The sequence below is a fragment of the Daphnia magna genome, linkage group LG7 (genome assembly GCF_020631705.1).
Source record: "Daphnia magna isolate NIES linkage group LG7, ASM2063170v1.1, whole genome shotgun sequence".
Lineage (NCBI taxonomy): Eukaryota > Metazoa > Arthropoda > Branchiopoda > Diplostraca > Daphniidae > Daphnia > Daphnia magna.
This window is the reverse complement of record NC_059188.1, coordinates 5,781,439-5,797,964: the sequence shown is the minus strand read 5'-3', so window position 1 is coordinate 5,797,964 and position 16,526 is coordinate 5,781,439. Positions and strand designations below refer to the sequence as shown.

At 38.1% G+C, this 16,526-nt stretch overlaps 1 protein-coding gene and 1 pseudogene across 2 annotated transcripts; one reads left to right on the top strand and one right to left on the bottom strand.

Annotated features, from left to right (window-relative positions):
- Window positions 1–1,786: 1,786 nt before the first annotated feature.
- Window positions 1,787–5,244, bottom strand: LOC116923875 (annotated as a pseudogene).
- A 6,815-nt stretch (window positions 5,245–12,059) lies between these two features.
- On the top strand, window positions 12,060–14,892 carry LOC123474113. 2 transcript variants are annotated; one of them, XM_045175971.1, is made up of 8 exons: window positions 12,060–12,174; window positions 12,257–12,401; window positions 12,475–12,543; window positions 12,612–13,194; window positions 13,274–13,612; window positions 13,737–14,195; window positions 14,270–14,373; window positions 14,547–14,892. In XM_045175971.1, exons 4-8 carry the CDS (start codon window positions 12,642–12,644, stop codon window positions 14,751–14,753), a joined length of 1,662 nt encoding a protein of 553 aa, XP_045031906.1. In that variant the 5' UTR covers window positions 12,060–12,174; window positions 12,257–12,401; window positions 12,475–12,543; window positions 12,612–12,641; the 3' UTR covers window positions 14,754–14,892. The 2 variants fall into 2 exon arrangements, 1 of the variants encoding a protein (XP_045031906.1); XR_006648762.1 differs by having other exon boundaries at window positions 12,062–12,174; window positions 12,612–13,612; window positions 13,737–13,975; window positions 14,049–14,195.
- The last annotated feature ends 1,634 nt before the right edge of the window (window positions 14,893–16,526 follow it).

Sequence of the window (16,526 nt, the reverse complement as noted above, 5' to 3'; positions counted from 1 at the left end):
CGACCAGGAACTCGAAGAAAACTCCAAGGACATAAAGAACGTGCACGTCCACTTCATGTCCGAACGGGAAACCATCCTTAACAGCTTTGTTGGATCCCTGTTAAAGGAAAAGAAGAAAGCAGCCGAAGTCCAGCCGAACGCCCCACAGTTTGTCGCGCCCCGTCACACCCCGACGATCGTGTGCTTCCTGAGGACCCACCTAAATCAGCCGGGCATGGTGTCCTGCGGCCGCAAGATCAGGGAGTGTGATGGCTTCATGCTGCTGACTAACCGGGAGCGGATGGAGCTGCTGTTCGCACAGCACCGATGTTTTGGCTGTTTTCTCCCGCTGTCCGTCGCTGGTCATTTGAAGTTGGCCGATTGTCCCCATCCGCGCTTCTGTGCCATGTGCGGGACCAATGACCACCACCAAATTCTCTGCGCACCAAGGCGGGTGTATCAGGGAATCATCCCTGAATAAACGTAGCCGTGGATTCTAAACGTGGCGAGCTTTGTTGTTTTTTTTTGTTGTTTTGTTGTTTCTTTTTTGTGTTTATTTTAGTACCTGTGGACAGGTGGGCCCGCTGTCACTTACAGTGCTGCCCTCACGGGCAGGATTGTAGGTGGCGAGGGCCTTCGGTTTGTGTTTATGTTGGAAGTGGCCCTTGCCCCCTTTGTTCAGTGTGTGTTTTTCAGTAGAGTATAACGTAACGGTCGTGAACGAGGATCTCTCGTTTACCTCCCCCGTAATCCAGTCTAAATTTTAAGTTCCCAATTTTTCTCTCTCTCTCTTTGTTCTCCCTTTTTTCAACAAAGAATAAAGCCGTGCGTTTTCCCTCAAGTCATATTTTTCATCTTCATTATTTTTCATCCTCCATCCCACATCTTTTCTGTTACAACGTCTCCACTGCACGTGAGCGTTAGTAACACATTACGAGACCAATTTTTACTTAATTTAGCTTTGCAATACATTCGTTCCTCTTGTTTGTCGGAAGTGAGGCCACTGAGGAGTATTGCCGTAAGTTCAACAAGCTTTTCGACATGCTGAACTCTTGGAAACCGAAACAAGTTAACGATAGGGCACCACTTACTATTTCAAACCTGCCAGAAAAAGAAAAAGAACTTCAAGGATTGCAAAAATTCCTTAAATCATTGCAATTTACTACGGGTAAATTTGTGAGTACCAGCAGGAGAAAATCAGTTGTAATTGGCTTTACAGCAACAATCACATCTACTATCGCACTTCCATGGGATTTGTTGACTCAACCTCTTCCATTAGATTATGTATGCACTAGACTTACTCAGCAAGATCCACTCGAGCATTTCTTTAGCATTATTCGATTGAGGGGTAGGTTGAATAATAACCCAACTGCAATTCAAGTGAAATATATAATGAGAAAACTTCTCGTTATAAAAAGTGGTGGCGTGACAGCTTCTGTATCATCAAACTGTTCACTTGTTCCATCACAAATATTTGAGAACCAGAATTTTCACGTAGAAAAAGATTCAATTGATGAAGAAATTGAGATTGATATGGAGATTTTCTGTAATGAGGAAGAGTTAAACGCTTCAAATATTGATGATGCATTTACAAACCAATGTCTTGCCTTCATTGCTGGGTATTGTGTAGTGAAAATTGAACGTCACTTTGATTGCATCATGTGCAGAAAAGCATTGTATGATTCTAGTGAAAACCCTTTAGATAAAGATGCAGGAAATATTTCAAATTTAAGAAAGAATAGAATTATATGTATTCCTTCAAACTCTGTGTATAGAATTGTTCTTGCTTGCGAGTCTGTTTTCCAAGTCATGTTGTCACAAGGATTAAAATATTCTCAGTGTGATTATGCTGCCCTGTTAACCCAGAAAGTACTAAAAATTATTGATGTAAATACCATGTTTCCTAGTCTTTTTCAGCATTCTAAAAAATGTGACGTTAATAACCTTGTGAAATCTGTTGCTTTGAGATTCCTTAAAGTCAGATGTTAATCTTATATCAAAGTTTTCAACCAAAATGTGTCCAAAGAAACCTCGAAACGAAATAAGTTAACTAAGCTTATATTATACAAAAATCTATAAAAGAAATTTCGTTCAGAATATTATTTATTTCACCTTTTTACACTGTGTTGACACTTTAGTTTGACACAAACCAGCTCGATGACATTAGAAAACTGAGGAATTCGTCTGCTAATGATGAAGGGAGGGCATTAGCCGCTAGATGGCGGGCCAAAATGTGTCATGGCGGCTTTAACACGGCAGTGTCTCATCTCCTTATCTCTGGAAATACCTGTAATTCTTCTAGCATCTGTTTTTTTTGCATGTTTGCAGCGTCTGCCCGAAGAGCTTTCTCGCACATGTTTGTGTTTTCTTCCAACTCCAACTCAATAGATGTATTTTCTCTTCTTCTGAAAATTTAAGTGGCTGACAAAGTTGTTCAGCTTCAGCAAAGCTTGTAGTTTCGTTATTATTTGCTGCCAAAAGCTGCTTAATTTGATCTCGCAGTGCCATAACTTCTACCATTATCGAATCTCGATTAAAATTTGTTTTTTTATTTTTCTTGCGTGGTCAGCATATCGTAGCGTGCTTAGTGATTCCTCGTAGTTTGAGTCGGCTGGACTAACGCAAGCAATCATCAAAGTATGAGAACTACCGCCTAGGTAAAAACGCGTATCGTTAGATTGTTGCCATACTATTGTAAGCTATTAATATTTTAACTTACTTTTTCATTGTCGTTTCCTGGGAAGTATATTTTCGTAGCACAAAAAATTGGGAAACAACTCTTTAGGAACTGAACTATGAAAAGTGTCTCTGACTATTTTCTATAGAACAAAAAGTTTTTATACGGGGTTCGTGAAGGTCGAACTACAAGAAATTCAAGTTGAAATGTTTGAAGGGTAAAGCAGTCTGTAAGACGTCAAAGGGAGAAATTACATAGAAAAGAGGGGCGTAATGTAAAAGAGGGGTTACAAGTACTTAGAAAAGAGCAACAAGGTATATATCTTGCAATAAAGAAACCTACTCCACAAAAATGAAAGAAAATGAATCCGATAAATCCCATCCCTAGAAGACTACAAATGCTACTTGACCAACTAAGAATCTTAGACGACAGGGAAACGTTCTTTTCTTTTTGGAGTGAGGAAAGAAGAGTGCTCATATGAAAAGGATTTCCAAGGTCGATGCAATGTTCTGCTTTAGCAGCAGCAATTATCTCGGCGATTGGAGCTGCTGTGCTCATCGGGTGGGAGGTTAGGGTGGGGTGTAAACTTAGGGCGAGTAGCGTATCAATTTCATACGGCAAAGTGTTGATCAAACTATGTCCTTGGATTATTACACCGGGGACAATTGGATGCCAAGAACTGTTTTTGTAGAAATGTGCTCGGCCGTTAATGTTGACGGAATTTTTGTGCCAGTAACAGGGGTTGTAGGGCGTCAGTTCCCATCCTTCAGTGTCTAAAGTGTAGTCGCAGAGTTTGGGTTGAGGACCACAGCTTGTGATTTCAGTGGTGATCGTTGAATTTTTCGGGGAGGATTGATAGACGCTGATCGATTCACCAGTGGCTATCAATTTGCTACATGCAGGTAAATTAAGGTAACTGGCAGCAAGCCATCCACTGTGTTGTGCGTAGGCAATAGCAGTTTTGTGTGCCAGCACCCGATTTTCACATTTTAGAGCTCGAATTTCTCGAGCCACTCTATTTATTCCATCGGTAGTTCGGTCTCGGGCGTATTGAGAATGTGCCGCTCCGCTGATTTCAGCCCGGATAATGTCAGCAAAATTTTCGATGCCCTTTTCTAGTGGTTTACTCGGATGAGCATTGGTGTCAGTTAAAGAATGTAAACGTAAAATAACTTTTTCCATTCCGATTACTTGTTTGTAACTTTTTTCGGATGAATTACAATATTTCTTGTTAGTTGTATTGTAAACAAAGTCAAGTTGTTGTTCGACGTCACGAATTCTTTCTATTTCACTGTTGTTAGTCAGGTAACGTTGAGCGATACCTGTTTCCACAAGCCTTAGTTTGCACTGTTGAACTTCTCTTAACGATTCTTTCCAGACAATGGTCACTAGGTTGTGAGAAACGGATCCTTTGATCCCTCCCGGTATATCGCCAATGGGTAAACTTATCGTACAGTTAGCGCACTCAGTTTCTAAAGTAACTTCTTCTAATCGACAGTTGATCAGCTGATCAGCTGTGACTTGAAGCCAGCTACTCTGCACATTTGGAATACGTTCGAACGACCACTTATTGTTTCCTAAGTAGTCCATACTTTTGCCATGGCACAATCGGGAATCTCGCATTTTTTCGCATTCATGTGCATTGACTTCTATTGGCACTCTTGATTGACTTGGAGTTTGCCAACCCCAGAAGTCAGTATAGATGTGTTTCTTTTCCAGCCACATGGTACATGAATGGCCAACAAAACGGGTGATTTGGGGAAGAGTAGAATAGACATCATAATATACTGGAATAGTAGAAATGGGGCTTATTTGATAATCACAGTCATTGCTAGTGAATTTTATGAACCCTTTTGGCTGAGAAGCCGTACAATTACAAATAGTGATGTTAAGAACATGGAGGCGACAGAAAAACGGTATGATGAGGAGAGGTAGAAGACATAATCTATGAGAAGAGTAATTTCAAAATCCATTTCAGGGATCCATTCTATGAATTATTAAGATTACTAATACAAAGTTTTTTATTTATTTATTTTATTTCGTTTTTTTATTTTTTTTTATTTTTATTTTTATTTTTATTATTATTTTTTTTTTTTAAACAGAGTGCTTTAAGTGATATTGTTCAACTATTACTTAAAGTTAAAGAAATCCGTTGATACGCAATAATTAGAATTTAAACACGGCTTAAAGATAGTTTAAGTGATTCGAACGGGATTTACAAAAAATAACAGCAATACAATTCCAGAATTTGACAACTGGTTTTAAAGATTCCGAGGACGTAAACCGAGGCGACGCTCTGGTTGTATGGGTAAGGTTGACGTCTCTGGAATCGGGTTGAAAGGTAACGAAATTGTTAGTGAACTAATCATTAAATTTGGAGTAGGAGGAATTGTGGGTGGGGGTCTCATCAAATTTAGAGTAGGAGTTTTTTTTTCACAAGGAATTTGTTCTAACTCAGATTGAAGGTTTGTTTCTTGGGGTAGAGGGGAAGTTTCGAGTTTATCTGCGGTTTCCTGTACGAATTTTTCGGCCTGTTTCTCAATTCTTACATCTAAAAAGTCGACACCTGATTCGTCTTTCCAGATCATTGACTCAAATAGGGGTTTTATTCGATTCACATGTACAAGCTGAGTTTGTTTTCCTACGTCTTGTTGTATTTCCACAGTACTATTGTTGCTTACTTTCAAAATTCGAAAAGGGCTGTAAAACGTGGAATGGGTTTTTTACTAAATCCTGCCAAGGGCGTTCGCATATCCAGTAAAACTTTATGTCCTACGTAAAATTTTAGCTCTTTTACGCGTTTATCGTACTGGGCTTTTTGTTGTTCACGAGCTTGGGAAAGATTGATTTTGACAAGCTGAAAGGCTTCGTGTAAGCGTTTCATAATTTGACTTTTATAGTCTGAGGGAGTAACTATTACTGGGGGAAGAGGACGGAGGAATTGATTAATCGTCATGACTGGATCACGACCGTGATTTCGAAAATATGGAGTCTCAAGTGTTGACGAGTGGACAGAATTATTAAAACGAAAACAACGGGGTCTAAAATATCCTCCCACCGCTCTGAGGGTGATACGCAGTTGTTTTCATGCGTTTAATGTTTAAAGCTTTACGAAGCGCAAAAAATAATTCAGAAGTAAAATTACTGCCTTGATCTGTAATTATTGCTTTCGGGGGACCATGATGTAAAATAATTCGTTCTACTAAGGCTTTACTAGCACTGAGGGCGGTACAGTTGGTAAGAGGAATGACTTGTATCCATTTAGAAAAGTAATGCGTGATTACTAATATATAATTGTTTCCTTGAAATGAATGCGGTTTGATTGGACCTAGAAAATCTAAGCCCAATGCTTCAAAACGTCTTGTAGCGAGGTCTAACGGGTTGAGATAGGCTTTCGTACTGTGCGCTCGATGTCCCAGCGCACAAGGTTCACAAGAAGTGCAATATTCCTTAACATCCCGTAACATGGTAGGCCAATAGTATTTGTCCCTTAGACGAAAGAATGTTCGCCTAGTTGCCATATGTCCTGACAATGGGGAATCATGGTATTCTTGTAAAAGTTGCTTTCTCAGAGAAATTGGAACAACCACTTGACAATGTTCAAAGTTTCTTCTTTTCACTGACGTAGGTTCGTAGTGTTTACATAAAAGACCATTTTCAACAAAGAAATAATCGATTTCACTGGCCCAAGAAGACATCGGGCCATCTTCTTTTTCCAAGGTTCATTTTGTTCCAAAAACGTAACGATTGCTTTGCACAGAGAATCTTTCTGCTGTTCTTGACACATTACGTTGTTGTCTGCAGGAACGGCAGATATTAGATTCATCGGTATTCTTGAAAGAAAATCAGTATTCTCGTGTACTCGACCTGGTCGGTACTGAACACTGAACTTCATATTAGATAACAAAATCGCCCATCTACCTAGTCGCTCTGTTTCGTCTTTAAAAGTCTGCAACCACTGAAGAGGCCTGTGATCGCTTACAATAACAAAAGGTTGATCTTGTAAGTAATGTTGAAAATGTTTTATCCCAAACACTACTGCTGCGGCCTCTTTTTCTATTGTCGAATACTTGATTTCCCCTTTATTGAGATGTCTGCTTGCATAGGCTATAGGTTGGTCCTTTCCGTCTTTCATCTGAGAGAGGACGGCTCCTAAGGCATAGTTACTTGAGTCCGTGTAAATCAGGAATTCCTTCGAAAAATCCGGTTATATCAAGATAGGTTATGATATTAAACATTGTCGCAAGTACTCAAAAGCTGCAATTTCATCTGTTTTCCAAGTTACACTATCAGTAGGTTTTCCTTTAGTCTGTGATAACAAGGGGTGGGTGACGGTAGAGAAATTTTGTCCAAATCGTCTGTAATAACTGGCTAGTCCCAAAAAAGATTGTAATTCTTTTACTGTACCAGGTCTTTTGTAATTCACAAGGGTTTCAATTTTAGCAGGTCTGGTTTTATTCCTTCAGCCGTGATTACGTGTCCAGGATAGGAAACGGATTGCGCTAAAAATTCACATTTTGACAATTTCATTTTTAGGTGCGCGTTTTCTAAGAGGGAAAAACAGTCTTCAAATTGGTAAAATGCTCTTTAATTGTTCTTGAAAAAATTATTATGTCGTCAAGATAAACGAGACAAATCTTTCCAATAACTCTTCGTAAAACTGAATTCATCAGTCTTTGAAACGTTCCCGGGGCGTTGGGTAAACCAATCGCCAAACGATTCCATTCGTACAAATTGTCATCGACTATGAAGGCTGTTTTTTTTGGATTCCTCGTCGAGCTCAATTTGCCAATATCCGGAGGCTAAATCTAATGTGGAAAAATACCTGTGTTCCACCAGTAAATCTAGAACGTAGTCAATACGAGGTAAAGGAAAAGAATCTTTTTTGTAATTGCATTTAATTTTCTAAAATCTACACACAAACGGACATCCCCTGTTTTCTTACTTACTAATTCTATCGGGGCTGCCGACGGGGACATTGAATAACGAATTATTTCATTTTGCATCAGTTCCTCGATTATATTTTTAGCTATCTCTTTTTGTTTTGGAGACGTGCGATATGCCCTTTGACGAAAAGGACGCCTGCCCTTGTCCTTGTGTGTCAATGACATGTTTTAGCTAAGTAGTATGGCCGAACTCACTTGTTTTAAAAGCAAAACGGTTATAATTATTTGTTATTAATCTACGCAAATTCTCTTTGTTTTCCTTATCTATGTCTGGAAGAGCCGAATCAACGGCTGCTGTGTTGATTGGATCTGAAGCTACGCTTATTGAAGCCATTGTTTCAACAGTCTTTCTTGAAGGTCTGGAAATACAAAGGGTTCCTAACACTGTAAGGCGAGGTAGAAATATGGTTTTATCTGTTCCATTAACAGCGACCACACGGAGCGAACGATTTGGTGTCGTAGAGATGTAGGGTTCCAGGATAAGCCCGGACGGAATATTACAACATCTAACAAAATGACAAGTATTGAGAGAGTTGAAAGGGTGAGTTTCCTCTTCTCTAGTCTCTAGGAGACTAGTGGAATTTGGAGGAATTCTCAAAGATTTGCTAATCACAAAGGAATTTTCTGTTTCCTGGAAGTGATCAATTTCCGGGACTCGGTAGATGGACTGTTGTTTTCCGTTATAGATAAACTGATGTTTCCAAAGTGCATCGCGCCCTAGAACGCAATCTTCAACAATTCCATTTACGACGATGAATTTCTGCCTAAGTGCTTGGCGTGGCGTTTCTTCTGCCACAAAAAAAGTTAACGGTGATTGTGCCTTCCGTGACGAGGCGCCTGTCATTTATGCTGAAAAGATCCACATCTACCTCTTTAGTGAAATTAATTAATTCCTTTCCTTCTTTAAGCTTATGAAAAAATGTGCTACTAATAACGCTTCTCTCGGCTCCAGTGTCAAGCAGCGCTTTTACAACAGAATTTCCTATTTTTATTCTTATCCTAGGCACTGTAGATCTTACTGCTTAACTATTTATATGATGTCGGGGCTTTTTCTTAGTTTCACCGAGGGGCTCAACGCTTACATCAGTAGTTTTTAGTTTCCCCTTTCTTCAAACGAATTGAGTTTTTTTCCATTTCCGTCATAACCCTTTGGAGGAGTGGGTTTCAAATTTTTTATCTGGGGACAAAAGTTTGCTCGATGTCCAATTTCTTTACAACCAAAACATCTATCATTAGCTTGACTCTCCCTTGCTTTACAATTGCTTATTGAGTGATAGCCACAATCGTTGTAAAAATCACAAAAATATAAATCCCCTGTTTTATTGATTGGAGGGTTTGACTGTGGTGAGCGCTGTGAAAACTCACGTTTCTTCTGGTAGATAATTGCCTTTGCATTTTCTCCATGTTTTCTTCTAAATGTTTTTGGTGAGTGTTTGATTCCACCTGGGTACTAAGGTGATTTAAAGCCTCCTTTACTTTACTCAATTCTCTATTAGGTGTGACGTATTTGGCCTGAAAACCATTGAGTCTGGATCTAACTTGGGTTTCTTCTACTGCCATGGCCGTCATTTCAGCTTTTTCTATGAGTTTTTCAAAAGTTTCGAATTCTATATACTTTAGTCTGGTCTGGACGTCGAAAGACAGCTCTTCCAGAAATCTGTCCATCATGATTTGTTCTCTGGAAAAAGTTGTTGCTTTATCTATCGTGGATTTTATAGGATACGCTAAGTGGAAGGCTTTGCGTATATGATTCGCATAACGTCTCATATTCTCTTCGGGTTCCCGTTGCATATTATGAAATTCAACGCTTTGCTTAGATCTGGTCTCTGTAGAGTGGAAAAGTTTAACAAGATTCCTTCGGTAATGTCCTTTGGGCAATTTTTTTGAAAAAAATTGTCTATAGACATGTAACGTGGGCCAAAGATAAACAGATTTTGGATCCAAGATTTCTAAATTTCAATCAATTTATAGTGTTTGCTTCGTTCTCCGTCTTGTCTTCTTTCACACTTACGAGTCATGACGTCACCGTTATCAAAATAATCGGTAATAACAAGCCAAGTCTTTCAACTTACGCTTTTTTGCAGAAGCGTCAATTATTGGCTTCAATTATTGGACCAATAAACTAGTTTTAAATTAGAGAGTAATTGGCATTCAACTATAAAAAACTAATTTACAATTTACAGGAAGAGTAATCATCAATACCTTTATTATGAAGGGGGAAGCTGAATTGCAAGATAAATCTGGAAGATCACATTCCATGAAGTATGAAGAGTCACTACCATATATAATACTGCAATATGTCCACATAAGCTTCCATACGGAATCAAAACGCTTTCGTAATTTTTACCTAGCCAAAGAAAGAACACATATGAAAACTAGTAAAAAGCTGTCAAGAACTTTTGTTCATGGAAAAAATGTATTGTCAAAAGTAAGCATCAATACAAATGTTTAAACCAACTTGCGCGAAATTATTTTGTTATATTGCTCCAAACCACCACCAGGCGCCTCTACGGTATATTTGAAGCACTTGTGGACAAAGCCTTGGCTCTTTTAAGTCACGACCAGCTCCTGTAACACAAATTAGTCCATGAACTTTTGTAATACTAGCTTATAAAAGACAATTTTTAGTTCAATCTAATATAATTACAAAGGAACAGGAATTGAGAAAGACATGTTTACTTTGCAAACTAGATCGTGAAAACCTAGTTCGCAATCGACCGCTAGATGGCGAATGGGTAGGATTATTTTTTTTACGTTCCTGCACGAATTTTTATGGGAAAACCGGTTGCCATAGTATGGCAAAAAAAACCGATTGCCATAACCATCTCCTCTTATAACTCTGCCTCTACGAAAAAAAATTATAAAAATTACACGTCATGTCGCGCCACCCAGCGGACATCGTATCAATAGCAGAACAGCTCTTGTTATTGACACGACTTTCAGCATGTCAACTGTCAGTTTTTTCAAGCTTGTCACTACAGTTTTTGCCGTTCCCAACTAGAGAGATAGATTACAACATAATTTCCAAGAAAGTAGAAAGGTCATTCACATTTATAAGTCATTTTGATTTTGAGAAAGTTGCCGAGTCAATTTTAATAGAAAACATTATTTATTTAGTGGCTTCAGCAGTTTCTCCTTCTGAACTTTCAGCAGCCATCCATTTTTTTAGTTCTTCAGTGTGCTTGGATGCTGGATCGATCTACGATAAAATAAAAGTAAGTGAAAGGTTTTGAAATAAGCAATTTTTTTACATCTATAATTGTGACAGAATATGTGACACATTCTAGTTTTTCTCCCTTCCTAACTAGTCGCACTCCTTTGAGTCCTATAATAGTCTTCAACTCTTCTATTTTCATTTTCTGCAGGAATTGTTCAATTGTTAAGCACCCTACTTCCATCTGAAATCAAAATAAAGTTATTGTTAAGAATTTTAAAGTTGCCTTTCATACTTCTCACCTTCTTGCCTTTGTCGTCCAAAATTTTAATACTATGCTCTTCTTTGGTATAGGACTGCAGTGGTATCACCTTCTTCTTTTTTTTGTAGAAGATCCCTATCACATCTAGACAAAAAAAATTTGTTAATTGAAGTAAGTTTTTTAAAAAAATTTCCTCACCAATTATTTCTCGATCAGCAATATCCCCAATGCTGCTAACAGACATATAATTGTAAGCTAAGTCAGGAAATTCTTCGTTTTCTTTAGCATTCACTAAACTCACCTGCAGGTTGTCAAATTTTTAATGTATTTTACAATGTGCTATTTTAAAGAAACTTACTGTAGTCGACTGTGTTGACACTAACGTTCTTTTGTTTAAGATCCTGGAGTAATCGTTAGTGCTCATAATAACTGAAACTTTTCTTATAAGGTGAACTTTTCCTACCTAAACACGAACATTTAATCAATTTATATTGTTATATATTTTGTCAAACTTACTTCAAATTTATCCACATATTTTGCAGTTTTCTCCGGGCCCCATACGGCGGTTGAAGACGGATTTCGTCACCATTTCCGTCAATCAAATTTATTATAAGGCAAGTATTCGAATGCGTTAAGAAAGTAACTTTATGAGTCACTCGACATTTAATAGGCCCTCTACAAAATTTTAATAGATAATGCTTTTTAGGATTTTCGTAGTTAAAAATGTTATCATTTACTCTAGAAAACCCAGAGGAATATCCGCAAAACCTTTTGTTGTAGGAAGTTCGCCTGAAGTAAAATGGGCACGTTTTTCGCCATTACCTTTTCCCTTTTCTTCTATCTTTCTTTTTAACGCCCTAAATGACATGGTGTTAATTAGGCAAGTCCAGAGAATTCGTGTTCATACCACTGAGAGTATGGTTTAACTAGCTTGTTTTCCTTCAACACCTTTCAGGTCGACGATGCTTAGGTAATGGTTCGTTATGCACTTTTGCTTCCCCCTCCCCTACATATTCATAATTTTGTAATCCCCTACCCGTACTTCTTTTGTAGAATATTGCAAAGCAAAGGTAGTGTTTCAGACCCTAACTCTAACTTATTTTTCATTTTCTTTGTTTTAGGACCAGTCTCAAGGCCAATTCACTGTTTTTTTCTGGTAACATAATTTATTTCATTTGGGTTTAGTTTTCCTTTTCATTTTTTAAAATTTAATCCATAACATTATTTTTAAATGTAAGGATTGACTGGAGATTCTGAAGGCCAAGGCTATTTCCCTCTTTCCAGTAACGTATTTAAATTGATTTGAAAATGCCTCCAAAAGGTAGGAAAACTATAAATTCGAGGAAATGATCATTCGCCTCAAAAAATAATAAAAAACGAAAAGTATACCTGATTCAATTTTTTTGATTTAATATAATAATTAATTTTCTTTCTGCTTCTTAATTTCAATATTTAGACCGCTAAAAATTCCGCTTCAAATTCTCAGGGATTGCAGGAAAATAATTTTGTTGACATTGAAGTTGAGGTAAACCTGTTCTTCAACGTGAGATTTTACTGTTTTTTGTTTACTCTTATTAAATTTATTTTATTAAGGTGGGTGAAGGTTTTATTGAACTTGGTGAAATGATCACAGAAGCAAATCAAAATCTTCCATTAGAGATTAAAGTATTGTCGTCAAGTATTCAAGATCCAATATTTAACCTGCATCCCGTATTGTCGTCAAATACGCAAGCTCCTATATTAAACCTTCATTATAAAGAGACACCATCTGCCCAACAACTAGTGAATTTTGAAAAAGACCCATTAGTTGCTTTATTAGCTTTGGCTGTAAATTCTGGACAAAACAAATTTTCCGCGTCAGCTAAGCTTTATGGGTCTACTCCGGAAGAAGAAAGAAATTTACTTGAAGAACAGAAACGTGAAATTGAAGGGAATTTTGACATTCATGATCGCGGTAGAATCATCGATGAATTTCAGCAGTGTTTTGACAAAGACTCCCTTCTTTTGGGCTGTGCTTGTTGCGGAATTAGAGCTTTCCAAATGAACAAAATGCTCTACCATCCAGTTCCTGTCACTGAATTAGATTTGCTTAAATTAAACGAAGAACGTCAATTGTTGTTTTACGCAATACCCCACCCATATCAGCTATCTGTTAGCGTATACCTTTCGAGTTCAGGTTTTCTTTCACCTAACCTTACCTAACCATAGTTCCGTCAATTAATTTTGGGCTTTGAATTGGTTATTTGTTTCAACAGGTAAACTTTATCATCTTCATCCTGAACTGGTAAAAGACGGTATTGCTTCACTTTGTTCTACTTGTCACCGAAATATCACAAGTAGTAAACCGAAAATTCCAAAACTCTGTATCGCTGCTGGTATTGACTTTGGTCATCCTGGTCGATTAGGACTTCCGCAGTTAACTCTTTCAGAAGAACTTCTTTTTTGCCGCAGTCGTCAATATGTCTCAATTTTGAAACTTGTCGGATATAATACTTCCGAACGACAAAAAGCAAAAAAAGGTCACGTGATTACGTACCCCCAACCAGATGGCACTACAAAATTGGCGGAACTTCAGAGATTGAATTCAAATTTTGGTAATCAATAATTTTTTTAAACTATAATTACTATGTTGTACTAACCTAACCTAACCTATCTAAACCTAACCTAAACTTTCCAACGACCTTATTATTTATCTAAATTTATATTTATTATTTATAGATGGAAGAGAGTATCCTCGAACGGAAAATTTCGGTGAATTTCTCTCGATTTGTTTGATCGGTTCTCGACTAAAATTCGACTCTTTAATTCCAACTCGTTTCGGAGACGTCAATGAACTGCGCGTCCGAGTCGATGTTGTCTATCTTTGGCTTCATGCTCTTAAACATCTCAACCCTTTATATCGCAATGCTTCTATCATTGAAACAGAAGCAATGCATATGAAGTTGCAAAACATTTTGGTAGAATTAATCGAAAATGCTTCAATAGTTGACACAGAAACTGAAATTAAAATTGATCGTTCGGTAACCCCAGAAGGATCATCTGATGTGCCAACAGATGAAATTCGAGATTCTGATAAAAATCCAGACATGCCAATGCCCGTTTCTCTCCTAACACTTTTTTTGCCTGTAACTACGGACCAAACACAATCTGTTAGGATAGCTTTAAGGGGTCTTTTAGGTATTTTTTTATTGTCTATATTCACGTAAACCCATACCGATTTTCAGTGATTCTTTTATTTGATATATTTTCAGAAACCTTAGATACATCTGCAAACGTTAATGTTCTACATTCGTTCCATGGAGAACCCCTAAATTCCGAAAACGTGAATGAAGAGATTGACCAACATATAAGCCAGGTAACTTTTATAATAGTGTTTTGTTGGCTTGAGATACTTTGAAAAGGCGTTCTTAAAAGTAACGCCGATACTGAAGCGTTACTATATCAAGAGCGGCATTAAACCGATATCGATTCCGCTACCGGTATTAACAACACAACTTTTACTGTTCCAATATTTTCTTTATTTTTCAGATTCATATCGAGAGTGAAGCTTCACCCTTCAATGAATTTGAAGAAAATGACAGGCTGTTTTATTCATCGTTTCCATTTCTCTTCATTTTGGGCTGTGGGCTTGAATCAAGTGTAACTGTGTCTTCATCTTACGTGAGACACATGATGTTTCAATTTACTGGAAGTTTTTCATCGTGTATTCGTCTCATCTTTGTTCTATTCGACTAGCTTCAACGTCACGCAGCTTCTCGCGTAATCGCTTCCAGGGTTAAGTGCAATCCAATATCGTTTGACACTTTTTCCAAGTGGGTTAATGATCCAGCATTTATTAATCAGTTGAAAGAAACAGCAAAAGATCCTAAATCAACTTCTTCTTTGAAGTTTTTAAACAAATTAAACGTACACATCAAGTCGTGCACTTCAAGAATTCCATTCACTTCAAGTCAATGAGCAGCTTCTTTATCAAACCTAATTGGAATGCGTTACATGTTTGGACTTCCTAGTATATTTTTTACTTACGCTCCAGATGATGTAAATGCACCTTAAATATCAGACTCTCTTTACCTAAGAAAGATAACAATAATTTCCCTGCTGATGGAACCGGCTTATCAGAAGCAATTCAAAATAATGCTGCATTTTTTCAAGAAATACCTATCATTCCTCACCATTTACGATTTCTTTTGGCAAAAGGACCTCTTGCTGCTGCCGAAATCTTTAGACTTTTAACCGAAACGGTTTTTACCACTCTGCTTGGGACCCAAACAGAGCATTCTTCCAAAAAGACAGTGCCATTACCGAGCAGAAGTTCTGGAGTTTTTGGTGTTCCGATTGCCTCATTTGGATGTGTAGAAGAAAAGGCCAGAGGTTCGCTACATTTACATGTAGTTTATTGGGGAAGTTTGTAATGCCAGCTACTTCAAAATTCAGCCATCTATCCAGAACTCTTATGTACCGTTGCCAAAGCAATCGATGAGATGTTTAAGGCTGAAGTAGATTTGGCAGTCCACGTAGAACAGTTAATCGACAAATTCAACGGAGTAATGCCAATTAAACCTTCACTCTTAAAAGCACATCATCCTTTACGTAACCCGGAAAAATTCAACCAAGATGTCCAAAAAACTGTAGTTATTTGCAACTGTCATAGTCATTCGCATACCTGTCACGATGGAAAATTTGGAAAAATTTGCTGTAGAATGCGTCGCGCGCAAATAATGGTTAAGAGTACGATGTGTACTCAAATTGTGCCTGCTGACGACAGTAACGGACATCGAAGCTATAAATTACTTGAAGTAGTTCAACCCCCCGAAATTGACTCGCAACGAAGCAGAAATATTTCAAGAATCCCGATTCCATTAAGAGACAAAAGGCTCATCATGTGGGAATTATACTCGGAAACTTGCTCGACTTAAACAGTGTTGACCAATTTATTTAATAGCTCTTTGTAGCCCCCAAAGGGGAAAAGAAAAGAAAAATTAGGGCGTAGTATGCAAAGCGCGCGAAGTAAGGTGTTCACCCGTTCTACCTCCAGACCTTTTTCAGCTCTTGTGTAGAAAAGTCGACAAAATTTCCGTGTCTAGTAGTGAAAGTGACAGTAGGCAAGGGTCGTCTCGAGACGGCACTATCCACGGTAGACGTAAAGGAAGGGAAGTGAACATGGGTAGGGAGACATTCGAAAGCGTGGTCTCAGAACACGAGGAGTCCACTACGCCAGTGTTACCCCTCGATCCCCTGCTTCAGCCTCATGGTGACTGGTTGGAGAATCCGCAGAAAAGGCAAAAACTGGACGATGGCATTTATAGATTTGGAATTTCAAAGAGCAAGGGCAAGACATTTTTCAAGTGGATGGGTAAAGGCTTAGAGGACTCAGAGGGTAAGGAAATTAAGGTTCGTTATTCCCCAACGTTTGAGAAGAAATCGGCCAAACTCCAATGCCCCTCCCTAGACGATTGTCTTTATCAGCGTCTGATGTTGATTACAGGGTCGTCAGCCTCAAAGATCTCC